Source organism: Urocitellus parryii, chromosome 1, assembly GCF_045843805.1.
Source record: "Urocitellus parryii isolate mUroPar1 chromosome 1, mUroPar1.hap1, whole genome shotgun sequence".
Classification (NCBI taxonomy): domain Eukaryota; kingdom Metazoa; phylum Chordata; class Mammalia; order Rodentia; family Sciuridae; genus Urocitellus; species Urocitellus parryii.
In genome coordinates this window covers 126,194,462-126,213,903 of record NC_135531.1, presented here as the reverse complement: position 1 = coordinate 126,213,903, position 19,442 = coordinate 126,194,462, and the positions used below count along the sequence as shown (strand labels likewise).

General features: G+C 47.8%; 1 protein-coding gene across 1 annotated transcript in view; it reads left to right on the top strand.

The window, feature by feature from the left end:
* The first annotated feature begins 1,699 nt into the window (after positions 1 to 1,699).
* Positions 1,700 to 19,442, top strand: part of Slc25a48 (solute carrier family 25 member 48) — a 39,775-nt gene continuing 22,032 nt past the window's right edge. The window contains exons 1-5 of the mRNA XM_077798332.1: positions 1,700 to 1,745; positions 1,995 to 2,087; positions 6,628 to 6,671; positions 13,122 to 13,193; positions 15,866 to 16,124. Coding sequence (XP_077654458.1) covers positions 1,700 to 1,745; positions 1,995 to 2,087; positions 6,628 to 6,671; positions 13,122 to 13,193; positions 15,866 to 16,124 — 514 coding nt within the window. The remainder of the gene's footprint in view (positions 1,746 to 1,994; positions 2,088 to 6,627; positions 6,672 to 13,121; positions 13,194 to 15,865; positions 16,125 to 19,442) is intronic.

Below are 19,442 nucleotides of genomic sequence, written 5' to 3'. Positions count from 1 at the left end.
TACATTCCATCCTCTAGACAGAGTTTCACAAGTTTTTTTTTTTTTTTTCTGCAAACCAGGCATTTACAAGAAGAGGAAACTACCACAATGCCCTTCTGCAGAAGTTTTTGCTGATAAAAAGCTTTCTGATAAGCTAAGAGGAACTTACATGCCACAAAAATGGTGAGGGTTTCTGGTTTATTTTGGTAAGGTCTTCTGGGTAGAGGTCTCTGGCCTGCTTCAGAGCTTTAGCATTTCGATACCCTGAGGCCATAGACTTTGGCCTGGAGTGAAGTGGATGTATCCCGAAGATATTAACATTCCATTCCCTTTGAATCAGCTTCCATCTTCCTGGTGAGACCTTCTAGCTACACTAACTGCCTGACCTTTGTTCCTGCTTCACTAGAATGGGGGTATCTGTGGTTTCTGGCTGCTATAGGGAAGGAAGAGCCTCCCAGAGGCACAGTGAGCTACCTACCTGGCCAGGAGCAGGGTTCTGAAAAATTCCTCCGTGTAGGGCTTCCTTCCCAGTGGGCTGTGTGCTCTCAGCAGGAATGTTGCAGGACCTTCCATTATGGGGAAGGTCTCCCTGGGCCTTTCTCAATGAAATCCACTTCTTCAGGAATAAGCTGGAATCTGTTCTCAGACAGCCAAGTCTATAACTCAGATGTGGAAACTTTCACATCCTAATTTAGGCCAGTTGCTAAAAGATTAAAATGTAGTTTGAGATACATACACATTATATCCATTGAACATAAGGTAATTTCCATCATGTGTGATGTGGGGTTAATAGCACAGAACTCACAGAGCTACTGTAAAGAGTAAATCCAGCACAGGGAATAGGGCATGATTTAAGTATTCAGAAAATGCTGGACATCCATAATAGCTAGTATTTATTTAGAGGTGAGTTAAAGCTATGTGATTTCCACATATTATCTCATTACTTACTAATGGGGGCGGGGAGGAGTTTCTTAACCCAAAGGTCTCGGAGAATGCAGAGAGAGCTTGCAGGGGGGATCCGGGGGGTTGAGGGGGTTCCCTAACTCTAATACTCATTTGGAAACTCACGTGTTCTGTGTACTTTATAGCAAAACTATCTGTGGCTTTTAATTAGCTCCTCAAATAATGAAGAATGGGTTTCTAAATTATTTCTGTGCTGTTCAGCTCGTGCACAGGATGACATGTTCCCACAGGTAAATAATCCTATCACAGCAAGACTATGGTGTTTGTAACCAAATGTTTCCTGATCTTGGATAAAACTTCCCTCCCTTCAACTTTACAAAAATATCCCTCAAGTCATTTCCAGTGTCAGAGGCAATGTGATCTATTTCAGGCTAAGGCGAGCACCTTCACCTCAAAGGCGTTGAGGCTCTGCACTTGGCAAGGGAGAGGATGACTAGAAGTAGGGAGGGCTAAGGGAATTCCATTTGGTGGCTCTTGCTTCTTTGGACCTGGGACTTGCGGTGCGCACCCTCATCCTGCCTGAGTGCTGCGCCTTTAAGGTCCACTGGGGGCGTGATGTCAGCGGCCCGGGAGCACTTGCAGAGGTGAGCCGGCAGCCTGCGCAGCGGGTGACTTGGACACCGGGTTAGGAGTAAGACCCGCAGAGGGCTCCAGACTCCCACTTTGATCAGAGCACTTGGCCCCCGAGGGCCATGTCTTGCAGGCACTGAGTGAGCACTGCCCTGGCTCTGGGAGAGCAAGCGGCGCTGCAGCAGCCATGAGCAGCTTCCAGCTGGAAGACTTTGCCGCGGGCTGGATCGGAGGTGAGTGGCGAGGGGACACTTCGCGGACCGGAGGGTGAGCTACCGGCACTACACCGGCTGTTTGCACGTTGTTCTCTGGCTTTGGAAACTTTGCCCCGCACTTTCCTTCACGCCCCGTGGCTGCCGCGACGCCTTGGTGCTGGGAGCGTCCCCGGTCCGAAGCCCTCGAGTCCCCTCGGGTGGTCTGGCTACTCAGTGGAACTCCTCGAGTTTCATGATTGACCCTGAGCTGATTTGCTTCAACCTTAGGATCCGAGGAGCTTGATCTGGTAATGATTAAGCAGTCCGTAGAGCTCACAGCCAATGGAGCCTCCCTGGCGGGCACCCACCCTTCAGCGACGGGTTTGCACCTGAATCTGGGGACGTGGCTAGCAGGAACTTGGATGCGAGTTGGCGCTTGGCCCCTGAATCCTGGGCGCCGGATGGTGAGGGGTTGCAAGGTCCGGCTGGCTCTAGGGGGCGCCCGGATTGGAAGGAGCAGAGCGCAGGGAGAGGAGCTCCAGACTGCAGGTGCTCAGTAACAGCTGGCAGGAACCCTTTCTGTTCTCAGCAGTGGTCAGCCCTCAGCCAATGCGTTCCTTCAAGGTCCTTCCTGGCACTATTGGGCCTACTGGTCCCTTCGCCATCACTCCCTGAGCTGCTCTGCTGGACCTCAGGTGGGTTGCTTGGGCCAGAGGTGCATCCAATTTCCTTGCTTCTCCCTTTTAAAAACCTGTATTCCTCCTTTCTCAGGTATGAGGGAGTAAGTGTAGACGTTTGACGGACCTTGTTGATTGTAAAAAAAAAAAAAAAAAAAAAAAAAAAAAAAAAAAAAAAAAAAAACCTTTATTTTGACCTGCCCAAGATTAAAAGAGATGCTGTTTAAAAATATAAAAAATTAAAAGAGATGCTGTTAAATTCAGCCCCTCCCCCAAAGGCACTAAGTAAAAAGATCAACAAACCAGATAAGACTCCAGGTCCTCCCCTCCCACCTATCTTTTCCCTGGTAGCTGGCAACTGGTCCTGCACACACCTTCCTGGACAGAGATAGCTTTTTCCACAGCACCCAGTCTGTTGGCACAGGAGCCTCTGGGTGGGGCTGAGAATTGCCTCTCCTAAATTGACCAGCCAGAGGCCCATTTGACATACCCAAGCCCTCTTTGAACAGTCCTTCAACCACTTGGAGGGGTAGACAGAGGGGGGAGACCCCTCCCTGTATGGCCCCTTTAGTTTTCAGTAGAGTTGCCGACTGGCTGGGTTTGAGAACTGCCCTGGAGTGTGGGCTGAGGCAGAGGAACCCAGTCCTCTGATAAGACAATTCTGAGATTGCCCTTATTTTTGTTTTGTTTTGTTTGTTTATTTGTTTTTGCCTGCATGAAATGATGGTGAATGTAGTCACATGAATGCTTACTAGGTGTAACTTTACTGAGGTTTATGCATAACTTATTGAAGTTAATTTTACCTATCATAAAATTCATTTCAAATGTACAATTGAATGATTTTTAGCAACTTTACCAAGTGGTGCAACTGTCACTATAAATTAGTTATTGAGCATTGTCAACCCCCAGAAAGATCTCTCAAGTCCATTAACAGCTGATCTTTGCTTCCCTTCCTCCCCCTAGATAACCACTAATCTGCCTTCTCTAAATTTGCCTTTCCTGGATCTTTCATAGCAGCTAAATCCTGAAAAGTGGGGTGTCTTGCATTTGTTCATACATATTTCTTTACTAATAACCCTAAATGAAGTGGGTACTACTACATTCTCATTTTACAGATTGGAGGTACAAAGAAATCCTAAGGCCCATGCATCTAACATGGGCACTGGTATTCTGACCCAGACAACTGAGCACCAGGGTCTGACTGCCAGGGTGATAACTCCCAGACTTGTCTATATTTGTTGTCTTTGTTAACAACCTTGTATGGAAAAATTTCCCCATAACAACCTCCATGTTTTATTTGGAGTTATAGAAGTCTTTGAGATCCCAAGATCTGGAAACTACTGACCCCCAAATCCTATTTTAAAAAATCTGGCACCTCTTGCTTTCCAGATGGGTGGGCTGATGAGTGTGAACAGGGAGACGCTGACCCAAGACCAGAGCTGAACTGTGCTCAAGGCAGAGGGGGGACTTGCCTCCCAGCCTGAGGACCAGAGCTCCTTCCATCTTGCTGGGAGGGGTCCTGCCAAGTGGGACTGAAGGCTCCAGGTTTTCTTCTGACCTCCACCGACCATCATTTCTGTGCCACTGCCCAGTTCAGGGAGAAGGATGAGGTGAGAGAGGACAGGAAGATCTGGACCAAAGGATTAGCTAAATTCTCTGTCCCTATAAATACAGAATATTCCAGGGCCCTGACTTAGCTGACTTGGTTAAATCACTTCTGCTGGCAGAGCCATTGTCTCTTAAGTCACTGGACTGGAAAATTTATTTTGGAAGAACAGCTCCTGTTTGAATCTCAGTCACCAACTTCCACAAGGGCTTCTTTATCTAGGCGGCCTTGCTCTTCCCAGAATGGTACAGGCCTCTGTGAAGACAGGTTTTTTTTTTTTTTTTTTTTTTTTTAATGAAAAGGTCCATTGTATCCATCACCTTTGGATCTTTAAAAGAACATCATTCAAAAGTGACAATATCTATGGTGCACACCTGTAATCCCAGCTACTTGGGAGGCTAAGGCAGAAGGATCACAAGTTTGAGGCCAGCCTTAGTGACTTACTGAGGCCCTCTCAAAAAAAAAAAAAAATGGACAGGGGATGTGGCTCAGTGGTAAAGTGCCCCTGGATTCAATCTCCAGTGCCTGTCCCCAACCCCTTCAAATAAAATGAAACAAGAAAAGTTGAATAACCTACAGATAACTTAAAAGTTGCTGGATTTTCTCTTCACCCCCTTGCTTTTTGAGTTGAAAGTCACATAATGTAAAATTAGCCATTTGAAAGTGTGCAATCCAGTGGCATTTTTTGTACCTTTACAATCCTGTGAAACCATCACCTTTATCTAGTTCTAAACCATTTTCCTCCTGATGATTAAAGTAAATCAGGACAGACCTGAAGAATCCCTGGGCAGACAAAGTTAGTGAGGTCTCAAACAGAGACCTTAACATTGCTTAATTTGCAAACATGAGTAAAACGACTTGGGCTATTTCTTGTAAATTCTTATATTAAAGGAAAGCAGAATTGATGCTTGATGACTCAGAAGTAATTAGCTAACTTACATAACTAGGGACTTTCCAACAGGACATACCTAAGACAGCACCTGTGTAACCAATCAAATACAGTCATGTGCTGCACATCAAAGTCTCATCTTGGTCAGTGACGGACCATGTAGTTGATGGTGGCCATGCCACGTAGCTAGGTGTGCAGTAGGCTGAACCCTCCAGGATCCAGGTTTGTGTAAGTACACTCTGGTGTTTGCCCAAAGATGAAACCACTTAACGATGCATTTATTGAGCCTGCACCCCATCATTAGAGCTCACATGATCATGATTTCCCTGCTGCATCTCTGTATCTAGAAGCTTCCTCTGTCATTCTCTTGTGTGTGGAGCTTCTGAACCACTCCTTCCTTGCAGTTGTCCAATTCATAAATGTTTGTTTGCTCAACAAATGCTTTAAAATTTTATTGTGTTTCAGTTTACTTTTTAACATGGACAAAGAAAGTCCTGTACCCATTAAACAGCCACTCCCATCTCCCCTGCCCACAGCCCTGTAAACCCACTAATTTGCTTTTTTTTCTTTACAAATTTACCTGTTCTAGATAATTTGCATAAGTGGAATTATACAACATGTTGCCTTTGTGTCTGATGTATTTCACTTAGCATGTGTTTTTTGAGGTTCATCCATATTGTAGCATGTTCAGTACTTCATTCCTATTTATAGCTAAATAATATTCCATTGTATGAATGGACATACCACTCTTGATTCATTGGTTGGTGGACATTGGGCTTTTGTAAATGATACTGACATGAACATGCATGAATATGTACTAGTTTTTGGTTCTTAGATATTTCTATCTCTAGAAATAGAATTTCTGGGTTGTGTAGTAATTCTATAATTTGATGTTTAATTTATTTTAAGGAATCATCCAACTGTTTTCCGCAATGGTTGCACCCATTCACATTCCCACCAACAACATACAAGACTTCCAATTTCCTACAGCCTTGCCAACACTTATTATTTTCCTATCAGGTATACAAGGGAATGTCATTGTGATTTTGACTTGCATTTCCCTAAATGTTGAACATCTCTTCATGTCTTTCTGGGCCATTTGTATCTTCTTTAAAGAAGTGTTTATTCAAGTCCTTTTACCCATTTAACAATTTTCTTAGTTGTCAGAGTTTATATATTCTGGATACTAGACCCTTATCACATACATGATTTGCCAATATTTCCCTCCATTCTGCAAGTTGTCTTCACTTTCTTGAGAATGTTTTTTGATGCACAAAAGCTTCTCATTTTTGTGAAATCTTGTTTATATTTTTCTTTTGTTGCTGGTGCTTTTGGTATTATACTTAAGAGTCCATTGCAAATCCCAGGTCATGGAGTTTTTTTCCCCCCTATGTTTTAGTTTAAGTGTTTTATTGTTTTAGCTCTCCCGTTTATATTTTTGATCTATTTTGAATTAATATTTTGTATGATATGAGGTAGGGAACTAAATCCATTCTTCTGCATATGCATGCCATTTTCTCAGCACCTTATTTTCCTTCTCTGAGGTGCTTAAGTCAAGGTTTAGGTTGGCTCCATTTTCTCTGCCTTCCTTGGTACTTGGACTAGTGTACATTGGAAGCTCTGTAGCAACTGATCATCGACTGAATGAGTGAACCCATATACCTGAGTCCTCCGTCCTGTTCCAAGAGCCAGCTGATACAAAAAGGAGTCCAAGGTATGAGTGACCAGATATTATTCTTTGATCCACAGGTGCAGCCAGTGTCATTGTTGGTCACCCTTTGGACACAGTCAAGGTACAGTTCCCATGTTTCCCATTACATCTTGGAGCCTCTGGGTCTGTGCCCACTCTTTCTGATTCTCCTGAGATTCTCTAGTCCAGGGAAGGCTCTCTGCTTCCAGCTCAGAGGTCTGGGGGGTGCCAGAAGTCCTGGTTTGGAATGGCTCTCCCCTTTCTGCTTGATGGTGAATTTGTTCCTGTGAATGTCTCATCCCTGCCTCAGGTTCTCATGAGTTGATGAAGTAGAGGACAGGACAATGGCCAATATCCTCCTCCAAGTCCCTCTACAGCTGAACAATCAAGAAAGGCTTTAAATGTGAGGTTTCAATTGAGCCCAAAATGTAAGGTTGAATTTCAGATAATTAGGAAAGATGTATCAGGCACGGGGACAGCACAGGTCTAAAAGGCACTGCGATAGAGATGTCAGGTAGGAACCATGCTTGGGCAAGGCCAGATGACCAGTTTGGCTGATATGTCAGGTTCCTGATGCAGCTTTGGGTCAGAATCCAGGTAAAGCAGGTCAGCACTCAATCTTCAGAGAACTTGAATGTCAGGTTAGCACCTTGGACCTAGTTGGGAGTGGGAGCCATTGTAACTTGATCAGGCATAAAGGATGTGAAGACTCTCGAGAGAGCAGGGCCATTCTGACATTGGGATTTATCTCTGACAGGGGACAGTGCTTGCCTTAGGTCACATAAGTTCAAATCTGAGGAGTTAGATGCTACAAAAGAGTGCTCTTTGACCCCACCCTACCCCTGTCTTCTGTCCCCAGAGGTGAACAGGACTCGGTCACCTGGGAATGTGGCCATACATAATGTCTTCTCACTCCTGACTTCCAGATCCCCCTGGGTTGTGCTACAATTTCCTTTCTCACTATCTTCCTCCCTGTATGATAATGGGCCCCTCTGAGGTCAGAGCTCAGGCCTACTCTCTTCTCAACTGCAAGATCATCCTACTTGTCTTAATATACATAGAAAAGCAGGGTGTGAATATTCCATCCCTGCCTGCAGATTCTCATGAGCTGATGGGGGCGGGGGTAACAGAACACTGGCTAATAGCCCCAACCAAGAAGATGGCAGGCAGGGCCAGTGCTGGACAGTGGGCATTTGTGGTAGTGAGCCAAGCAGTATGAGCTTTCCATTGTAGACACAATGAGAGAGATAAAAGGCAGGAACCAGACTTTAGAGAGGGACTGTATTAGGGCTGGGACTCAAAGTCCCAAAGTGGACTTAGCCTCCAGGAAGCCTATCTCACTGGTCAGTGTTTTCATTATATTTAGAGCCCCTGGAACAAACTGGGGCCCAATATAGGTTTCCTGAATGAAGGACGATGGCCCAGAGCCACTTTTTCAAAACCACCAGTCAGCTTGCTGTGGGTTTGGCCCGGGATGAACAGCACCCCCAATACTCCTGGCCAAAGTGGTCAGAACTGGGCTCTGGAAAGGCCTCCCTTTTGGAAACCATCCTCGAGGCCATACCTTGTCCATGGTCAGCTGAGGTCCTCTGCTGTTTCAGCTGAGGCTCCCAAGGTCAGTGCATTCTCCCATCTGCCTGGGTGTTCAGAGCAGAGGGACCCAGAGGAACAGGAGTTGGGACCAGGAGGCCTGGGGGTCAAGGTGACTTTTCTGAAAGGGAGTGGGGGCTGCTGCAGATATATGTCAAGGATGGGGTCATCCTAGGGGCTCTGTCTGTCCAGCCTCCCCAGTCTCTTTTCTGGGCACAATGGCTGGTGAAAGATGGGCTGCTGGGGTCCATCTTTCAGGGGGCCAGAGGAAGAGGAGGCTGCAGGCCCACAGAGGTGGACGTTTTGTGGCCATTGTCTTTGCACATTCAGGACTGCAGGATGGTAGGTCCTTAGACTTCAGTGGGGAGTCCCAGGTTTCGCTTCCCCAGGGAAGTGAAAAGCAGCCTGGAGTGAGGCTGTAATGTGTGGAATACACGCCAGGGCATCACGGGATTCTGTGTCCGGGATTCAGAGGGCCCTACAACTATCGCTGAGGCCAAGGGGAAGCTTCGAGGCCTACCAACTGAGCAGAAGCAGCAGCCAGTCTCAGGCTAAGAAGAATGTTTGCTCCAAGGAGAGCCTAGACCTTTGCTGCCCACCCTCATGAGAGGGTGGACGAGGAAGGAGCCTCTTGGATTGAAGAGGATAAAGAGTCTGGTTTGTTCGAAGCACTTCTTTGCCAAGCACTTGTTTGAGTGCCTGAGAGAAAGCCATGCAGGGAGGCTGGGAGGACTGTGACAGGAGCTTTGCTATTGTATGTGGGTGGGCCGGAGGGGGGGGGGATGTCACAAGAGGAAGGTGCCAATGGAGCCAACTGGAGACACTGAGGGAGGGAGACTGGGCACTTGTCCACCCATCCAGTCCCTATCTGCAGAAGCCATTAGCTGACCACTAAGTCTGATGATTTAGCAGTGAGGGAGGCAAGTGAGGGGACAAACATTCAAAGGGGACAATAATTAGGGAACATGATACACGCACAAGGCATTTTTAGGCTGTTGTAGGTGCGAGGGAGACAATAATGCAAGGTGATGAGAAGTCACTAGGGGCTTCTCTATAATGGGGGGGTCAAGATGGCTTTTCTGAAGGGGAGGTGGTCAAATGATACAAAAAGCCACCCACAGAGAACGGAGGTCAGAGTGCTCAGACAGAGGCACAAGCTGGTAGAAAGGCTTATGCAGAAGAGGGTGAGGGCTGCTTCAGATGCCAAGGAGGGGGCCATCCCAGGGGCTCTGCCTGTCCAGCCTCCCCATTCCCTTTTCTGGGCACAATGGCTGCTGGGGTCCATCTTTCAGGGGGCCAGAGAAGGTGGAGGTTGCAGGCCCACAGAGGTGGATGTTTTGTGGCCATTGTCCTTGCACATGCAGGACTGCATGGTGGCAGGTCAGCCAGGGTGTCCATTCTTCCCATCAGCCCTGCACACCCAGGCCCTGGCTCCCAGAGTCCACCCAGGAGAGCTCTAGAGTAAGTTCAGGTCTGGAGTGGACTGTCCAGCATCTTAAGGCTGTGACCTGCTGTCCAGATGTAAAGCCCCCAAGACTCCAGAGCCAAGCCAAGCCCTCTGGAGGGTCCTCCACACCTCTGTGATATCTGCGGATGCCCATGGGTTCTCTCTGGTCTCCCTGAGGGCAGGCCAGGTATCCCAAGAGTGCATCACAGCGAGAAGGCTGAGCTTCCTAGCCAGTAGTTTCCAACTCTGCCCTGTTCAGAGCACAGCTTGGTTCAGAGCAGGGCACTGTCTTGAGAGAGAGCACCTGATAAATAAACGGCTATCCAGGATCTCAGCCCAGTGCAGGGAAGCTGCTATATACCTCTCCTGGACTGGGCCTTGTGAAGACTTGGAAGACTCAGATGCCATTCTTGATGACTTTAGGAAGAACAGGCTGTCCCTGACCTCCCCATACTTTCCAACTTGCCTAACTCTCCCTATTCTGTTCCATCCCAGGATGTAATTGACAGGCCAGTTGACAAGGTGATCACTGGCAGGCAGCAAAGCTGAGCCTCGAAAGCACAGGCTTTGGAATCATGCAGGCTCTGGGTTTGAACCCTACTTATTATTATTTTTTTTTTTTTAGAGAGAGAGAGAGAGAGAGAGATTTTTTTTAATATTTCTTTTTTAGTTTTCGGCAGACACAACATCTTTGTTGTATGTGGTGCTGAGGATTGAACCCAGGCCACACACATGCCAGGCGAGCGCGCTACCGCTTGAGCCACATCCCCAGCCCCTGAACCCTACTTTTTGCCATTTCCTGTCTGTATAGCCTTCTGTTAGGGCCCAAATCCCTGGTTTAAATATAAGGCAAGAATGTTGCTCCTGGTACCCAGCAGACATTTCAAATTGGTAGCTACTATTTTTATCAACATTGTTCTATATAAATTAAGTTTTTCTCAGTTATGATATTGTGTGAAAATAGGTAGCTGGGTGGAGGAGCTAGCCTCTGGCTCCTCAGTAGCATGAAGCTGGGATTTTTGGCATCTAGAATTGTATAAGACTAAACCTGTGTTGCTTCAGCCACTTCCAAAGTGATATGAAATTAATACAGAGAGTCAGCTTTCTTCATCTGGAAAATGTGGGTGGTATTTTGCCTCTCTGCATGGGTGGGATTCAGTGAGGTGACTTCTACGAGATGCCCTGTGTGTAGTTGGTGCATACTAAATGCCAGCTCCTGCTGTAACCGGTGATCCTAGGGCCGTGGGCTTTGCCACTTGCCTCAGGGCCATGCTGAACTCAACATGCTAGGAAGACCTTTGTTCCATGGCTTTGAAATTATCCTATGGTCCGGGTTCTGCTCTGGTTCAAGTCCCCCCCATGTACCATTTTCTTAAGTAGTATGAACTCTCAGCTTTAGTGGAAACTTGATCCTTCTGGGGACCCTATCATTGCGTGGATCCATTATCCAGGGACAACGGGACAGCGTAGGATCTCAAACCAGCTTTACATGGGGCATAGAGAAAGATCTACATCAAGTCATCACTGTCCTCATTGGGGACACCCCACCCTAAGGTAGACCTCTGCTTAGCAAGGAGAACATGATAACCCAGTTTCCATCTTGCTCTTTCTTCCCGGTGTCCCTCTTGCCACACAATTTAGAAGTGAGTCTCTTCATCACCACCCGGCCTTTCCTATCTGTGGTTTGTCTCCTTAGCATATCACCATTGAACATACATATTTACCTTTGAATTATTTTTTTATTGACTATTTTTTCCAGCCCTAGTAAGTTCCATGAGGTCAAAGACTTGGTCATCTCTATTGAGAATTTCCTGAGGTTGGAACAGACTCCTTTGCCGCAGACACTCAACAAATATTGATTGAATGAGTCAATAAATACATTTCCCGTCCCTGATTATGAAAGTAATACTTATGAACAATGTGATACCCTTTCCTGCTTATTTCCTATGGCTATGTGTGTTTATAAAAATAGATGGATGCCAATCAAACCTTTGGCCATGCTACTCGTCATGATTATTGCTCCTGGGAGGGGCAGAGGGAGAGAGAGTAGGCCAAAGGAGGATTCACCTTTATCCGTGATATTAAAACTTTTTAATTGAGAGATTGTATTCATTCCATATTAGTTGTATATTTAAAATTATCTTTAAAACCATATAAGCTAAAAATAATGAAAGTCACCCTCGCTTATTGTAGGAAAGTTGGAAATGGAGAAAAGTTCCATGCCCCAAAGCATCACTTAGGGGACCACCACCGTGAGGACGGTGTTCCTCCTGGGTCCTCTCTACTTGCCTTGGTGGTAAGCTTAGGAAGTTTGTGTGAAGAGTCTCCATCTTCCCTGGTCTTAGCTCCTCAGTGTGCCTGGGTGCTGAGGGAACAGGGCCAGCATCTCCTCCTTTGTGACTCTCACAGCTCCCCTCCTGCATGGGTGTAGCATGCCATAGTTACCGCCAAACCATTGAATAAGCTACGCATCTTTAAAGAAGTGAAATCCTCTGAGACCAGGGTAGGAGGTGACCTGGGGAATTTTGTGGGCTTCCTCAGACCCTCTGTTTGTTATTTGCTGTCCCTAGTCACCAAAGCCAGCCTTCCTTAGAGGACACCATGCCTTCACCTTCAGTCCCTCAGTTAGCCAGTGCAGAGCAGCCATTGTGCCAAGGCTGTGCTCAACTCTGGGGACAAAAGGGGAAGGTAGACAGATGGCCCTGCCTTATTCGGGTAATCCAACATAAACCCTATGTCAACAAGCAGATAAGGCCATTGCTATGGTCAGACCCAAGAGAACAGGAGCTGGAGGAAGAGTCTTTGAAGGGGAGGGAACAGTCAGAGAAAAGTCTAGAGGTGGGAGAGATTGGCTGCTCCAGAGATTGGGAATGTGTGTGTGGTGGACATGGAGGCCAAGGCATGGGCAGGAAATGGCCTGTGGGGTAAGGGGAAAGCTCAGGGGTCCCCTACCTTCTACCCGAGGTTTCTCTAGATACAGGCAGAGTGTAGAATTTATTTTAAGTTTGGTGGGAGTCCACTGGACAGCTTTAACCAGAGTGACGTTGATGTTTGAACATGATCAGATTGATTGTGCAAAGAGACAGGAAGAGGGAAGGCCAGGCCTTTGTCCAGGTGAGAGGTGAAGGAGTGAGGACAGGGTGGTGATTCTGGGGGCAAGAAGAGCAGGTCTCCCAGGGATGTGCGAGGTGTGGGAATGACGGACAGAGGCTGATAGGAGAGAGCCCCAGTTGGATATTTGTACTCAGTCGGCAGAGACCATACTTCAGCAGCCATTATTTTTGCATAGCTGACTGGCCATGGTCCTTCTTGTAGGCAAAGCAAGCTTCTGCTGCACTGAGCAGGACTGAGTGGGACATTAGAACAGGACAGTGTCTGCAGAAGACAGAGCGCAGGCTGGCCAGGCTGGCTCCTGACTGGGTCACTTTGGGCAGGGTCTTCTTCCTCTGGGCATCTTTTGGGGCTATGGGGATGTGATTGATTTCATATGACCCCTGTCCTTGTCTGTCTCCACAGACTCGCCTGCAGGCTGGCGTGGGCTACGGGAACACCTTCAGCTGCATCCGCACCATGTACAAGAGAGAGAGTGTAAGTGTCCCCCCCCCCCGCCCCCGGTAGGAGGAGGGATCCCTGCCAGGGTCTCACTGGGCTGTGGCCCAGGCCACGGCTCCCACACCAGTGTGTAAGGCAAGAGGCCACTCATTCCGCTCATCACCTTGGCCTGATTTTTCCTTCTCTTCTTGCCCCACATACTACATGTTACCCTAACTTATCCTGTCACCTACTACAATATTATTGGGGGAAAACCTGGTTCTGTGTAACCTCTCCGGAGAAATCTGAGGAATATAAAACGGCAGTGTGGAAAATTCCTGCATAAACAAGGTGGCCTGTCAGTTTTTGAGTTGGAATGAGTGGCGGGGAAACCATGTACCCACAGGTATGTATCCCCGTGTGCCTGGGGACACTGAGCTCACCATGTGACCCAAGCTTTTCTGATCAGGGGAGTGAGTAGAGGAAGGAGATTGAGAGGGAGGGAGGGAGGATGGAAAAAGGGAAGAATGGTGGAAAGAAATGACCCAACTATCCTATGTACATATGTGAATATGCCACAGTGAATCTCACCTTTATGTACATCTGTAATGCACTCCTTTAAAAAGAAACTATAAATAAATAGAAGAAAGATTGATAGGATAGAGGAAAGGGGTCAGGGGAAAGGAGAAAACGACGGAAAGTGGAAGTACTGAATTGGAGAAAATATTATTCCATGCATCTCTAATTATGTCACAATGAACCCCAATATTATGTGTAACTATAAGGTACTAATAAAAATTTTAAAAAGAAAAAAAGAAAAACTGGCTAAAGTTTTGTAAAAGACACATCAGTTTCCTTCTTGAGAATTACCAAGTGAGATTCTAAGGCCCGTCTTTGAGAGATTTAAAATAAGTTTGAAAACTCAGAATGAAATGAATATATTTAAAATGAATACAGTGAAACATCACATCATGTACCACCACGAGAACAGGATCCTAATTAGAATAAGTTATACTCCATGTATGTATAACATGACAAAACACACTGTACTGTCACATACTAAAAAGAACAAATAAAGATATTATATAAAGTTCATTGTGAAAATAAAAAAAAAAAAGAAGACGAAGAAAGAAACAGAAAGTCAACACAAGCTCTGTGGTATTCCTGCAGATTTTCCTTGAGTCCCAGGAAATGTGATCTATGGTGACTGCTCTTTTCTAGTACACTAGGGCTTGGGAGCCTCCTACAATACTGTGACATTGTCCACAAAGGGCATCTTGCATCAGGGTGATTTAACTCTCCCGACTGACTGCTTTGAAATCAGGGCAAGCACTGCAAACCTTGTACTTGGTGTTCCAGGGTAATGTGGTGTGATCCCCAAGTCCCCTGAAAGTCAACCCTTGGGTCTGTCTCCATTTTGGCACCCATTCCCCACAGAGTCCACCAGCCAGTGTCCCAGTTCTGGGGCTTCGATGGGGACTGTAGGTGGTTTCTCTAAAGTGCCACAGCTCCTGGCTAAGCAGCGTCCTAAGTTATCTGAAGGACCTTGTTATGGAGGAAAAGCCAGAAGCAGAGTGTGTGTGTGTGTGTGTGTGTGTGTGTGTGTGTGTGTGTGTGTCTGTGCATATGTGTGTGAGGTTCCTGTATTTGGCAATTAGGGTGCAGCATATGTGGTCAGGATTATTGGATTAGTGCACAACCTGGATTTTGTACAGTGGCTTTTTAGAACATTCCTAGAACATTTTTATTTTGGCATCTGGGTGTTGCCTTGACTCTTCCAAGGGCCTATGGAATTTTCTGGGTTTCCTCAGAGCCCATGTGCAGTGCTCATTGAGAATGCAGTACAGAAAAGACCCTGACCCCAGCCTGCAGCACCTCTCCTCAGCCCCCTGTGCAGGCATAGGGCCGCTCTCGTGTCCTTCAGGGACTTCCCTCTTCAGCCACTTATGTCAGGAGACATTCATGCTCAGGGCCCCCATCTGCAGGTTGACCCATGTACCCCTGAAGAAACTCACCAAGGGCTTAGTGAATTGCACTGTAATTGCCTGTCAATTTGTCTGTCGCTTGCCCTTGCCCTCAACTGCTCTGTCCCTAGACTGTGAGCTCAGTGAGGGTGAAGTCTGTTTCTTATTGTCCCCTAGGGCCTGGCACATGGGAAGTAACCAGAAAATGCTTTGAGGGTCAAATAAGGAGCTATGTATGGTGGTTAGCCACTTCTCCCTAGGTGCCCCATGGGCCAGCCCCAGACATTGCCACTGAAGCATCAGGTGGCCTGGAGACCACCACACAGGAGACAAAACATTGTGCAGAAGTGGTTTCTCAGCTGGTCACGGTGGCTCACGCTTATAATCCCAGCTTCTCGGGAGGCTGAGGCAGAAGGATCGAGAGTTCAAAGCCAGCCTCAGCAACAGTGAGGTGCTGAGCAACTCAGTGAGACCCTGTCTCTAAATAACATACAAAATAGGGCTGGGGATGTGGCTCAGTGGTCAATTCTCCCTGAGTCCAATCCCCAGTACCCTCCAAAAAATAAAAAAATTAAAAGACGTGATTTCTCTTCAGTGGCAGGCACGCCTGCCCCTGAGTTTCAGCAGCCCTCTCCTGTCCCATCAGGTTCCTCTTCAAGGCTCTTCACCGACACAGTGGCTGATCAGAGGCCAGGGCAGTGTGGCCTGCAGGGGGCCAGGCCGCATCCCTGGGCCTCATGCTTCCCTCACTGGGTCTCACCACAGGTGTTCGGCTTCTTCAAGGGCATGTCCTTCCCCCTGGCCAGCATCGCTGTCTACAACTCAGTGGTGTTTGGGGTCTTCAGTAACACACAGCGGTTCCTCAGCCAACACCGCTGCGGGGAGCCCGAGACCAGTCCTCGCCACAGCCTGTCTGACCTGCTCCTAGCCAGCATGGTGGCTGGCATGGTCTCTGTTGGGCTGGGCGGGCCCGTGGACCTCATCAAGATCCGGCTACAGATGCAAACACAGCCATTTCGGGAAGGTAAGAGGCCAGGGAAGGGGAAGCCTGGTGTCTGGGGACCTTGACTCTTTCCTGGGTGGCTGAATCTGGGATGGAGTTTTTAACATCCTTGTTATTGAGCAGGGCACTCATGTTATCATGTCATGTTCTAGAGATGTTCTAAAAGGCCACTGTACAGAATCCAGGTTGCACCCTAATCCAATAATCCTGACCACATGTGCTGCACCCTAATTCCCAGAGACAGGAATCTCACACACATATGCACACACACACACACACACACACACACGTGCACACACCTTGCCTCTGGCTCTTCCTCCATGTGTGTTCTCATTTCTCTATCTGTAGTAGTAACTGTCATGAGTCAAGTCTTTAGTACATGACAGGTTAGTGGCAGGTACCTGCTGAGAGCTCTGCATGTGTTCACTTAATTCATCTTTGTGACAGTTCCGTGAGCCAGATGCTACCATTACCTCTGTTTTACAGATGAGAAAACTGAAGTTCCCAGAGAAAACTGTTTCTCAAGAACACTTAGTGACAGCGAGCAAAGACCAGCTACATTATTTGACAGCACCCCATGTCAAATGAAAATGAAAGGACTGATTGTTGAAAACAACAGCAAAAAAATAGTTAGGAATTTTACCATTAACCCAAGCATGGAGCCCTTGTGGCCGCACGGCTCTTAGCCTCATGACGCTGTCCCTGGCTGAGCTGGGACTCATAACCCGATCCATCCTACTCCAGAGCTGCTGGTCTTAGCATTGCCTGTCCCACACACCTGTGCATCCTCTCCCACCATCCCTGGCTCCTGGCCCTCAGAGCCATTAGAGCTTCATGTTCTGGCGAGTGAGTGTCATGGCTACTGCTTTAGCGCAAGCACAGAGCCATGCTATTCAAACCCATGCCTGGGAGTCGTGAGGGGAGCCCATTCTTAAACAATAACGTTTTAGAGATGTGTTTCCAGCCCACCTCCTTCCTAGAACTGAACCTGTTTTTATTCATAAAGACTCTGTACAAAGACTGAGGTGGCCCAGTAACAAGTACCCAACTCACCTTAGCCTCAGCTGCTACAAAATCTCTGTCTATGGGCAGGGAGTGGGACCTCCTGGGTCTGTATCTCTACGCCACCTCCCTCTAGGGCAGAGACCCCCAGTTACAGAACCTCTCTCGCTCCCCCCACTACAGGCCAGGTGTGGGTAGAGTAAGGCAGGTCTGGTCACCAAGGGAGATATTTCTCAAGAAATACTGTCCTCCAGAAGGCCTGGGACTCCATTCCTCCTCTCTGGGAAAGAGCTTTCTGTCTTTTCCTGGGAATGGCTTTGACAAAGCGGGGAGGAAAAAACAGAAGGTGCTTGGTGTGCAGAGTCCTGAGCATCAGCTCTGGAGGAGAAACAAGCTGGGCATCATGGAAGATAGACTTCAATTCCTCGGGCTTTCCTTCTCAGATCTTCCACTAATTTTCAGTCTCCCCAGGCAGGATAAAACCCTTCCTGGGCCTCTGTCTCCCTTTCTGTGTGGAGGAAGGGCTGGACCTGAGGTCCCTTTCTGGATAAGTCTCCTCTCTCTGGCAGCCTCCTGAATGTCCTCCATGTGACCCCTCTGCTCATAGAGGCTGGGGTTAACCCATGTGTCACAACTGAAGCACCCAAAACTCACTCGGGAACATCCTGACTCAATACCCAGCCCCCTGCCAGGTGATGTCCCGAAGAGGGCCACACCTGCTCAGAGCAGGAAGCTGATGTTCCCTGTCGGGACGGGTGGAGGGCCTGAGGCATGGCTGCCCCAAGGATGTGTCTCACCAGCCAGTGTGCACAGTCACCTTCAGTATGTAGGGTTACCAGGGTGACATGGAACAGGCAGATCCTCACCTTTATCTACTTGAAGTAGTCAACTTGGTTTGATTGAAGGCCTATACCTTGGAGGAATGTTTCAAATTTGCTGATGTGGTCCTGTCCCCAGGAGTGAAAGCAAAGATGTAGAGGGATGAAGAACGTGGTAAGCAGAGTCAGCTCCCACACTGGCTGTTTTGTCTGCCCTCTCTTCTCTAGAAATGCCTTAGTCTCTGAAGAGAGGAAACCTCTCCTTAAGTCAAAAAGCTCTTTGGGATCCAGGTGCTGAAAGAGACTCAGGGATGAGGCTCCTGTGCTCCTGAGAGCAGCGCCCCCCCCCCCCTTCCTCACCTGCATCTTGTCCCTCTAAGTGTCCCTTGGCTGTGTGGACACCCAGCCCTCTGGTGACTGCAGGTGCCTGGCAGTGTCAGCCACTGAGAAGGGGTAGGAGGCTGACAGGAATAGGAGGCAGTCATTTTGGCCAGGAATCGCTCCAGAAAATGAGGAAGGATGTGGTCTTCTTGAACTTCTTTCTCAGGAACCCTCTCGGCCAGAAGTAGAACACTCAAAGACCAGCTAGGACCAGGGAGGTCACATCAGTGAGCCAGAGGTACCCAGGGAAGCTGCCCTCTTCTATTGTTGTTGAGACTCAAGACTCGTGGCCCTCCTATCAGATTTCCTCTTTTGATTGAAACATGAACACAGGGCATATTCCATGGTCTGCCTCCCTCTGCTGTTTGAAAGGCAGCAACAGCTCAGGCACAGGGTGACAGATGAGGTGTCCGGGAGGTGGTCGCAACTGGTGGAGACTGTGGCCCACATCCACCCGAGGGCATGGATGTCACTGCTTCACCTGACGATCATGGAGCCTCTGATGATCCTGTGAGGCGCTTCAGTTGGAAATTGTCAGGTGATTCAATTAAAAGTGACAATAAACACAAACGGAACACAGTGTAGCCCAAAGCTATGTGAATCGAATGGAATGAGGCTGGGGCCAGCTGTAAGCAAATGGTCTCTGCTCTGGGTCACCCTTCTCTGGGTGGTGACTTTGCAGTCAAGGGCATTTCCAGCAGCCTTGGGCACAGCTTGTGGAATCTTTCTTGGCTTGTGACTTTACCCCCAAATTACCAGTCCAAGTCCAGAATAATGACCATGTGATGTGACGGTCAGTAAGTACTGAAGCCAGGTGCCAAAGGCCTTGGCTTCTCTGCTTTGAGACACGTGACAAGTAGACCAGAGGCCACATTGGGGAAAGAGCCCAGTTCATCTGGCTGGGGGCTGGCAAAGAGAGAGTTAGTGACTTCTTCCTGGGTGTCTACGGGTAGTGACCCAGGGTCTTTCATACTGGGGCAGCAGCGTAGAGCATGATTTTGCTGAAAATTTACAAACTACATAGCATCAAAAGGAGAGAGAGGAAATGCTTATCTCCCAAATACAGCCCAGAAGTGGATGCACACTGTCACCACGTTAATATGCTTCTTTTTCCGATTCTATATACTCAAGGCAAGAG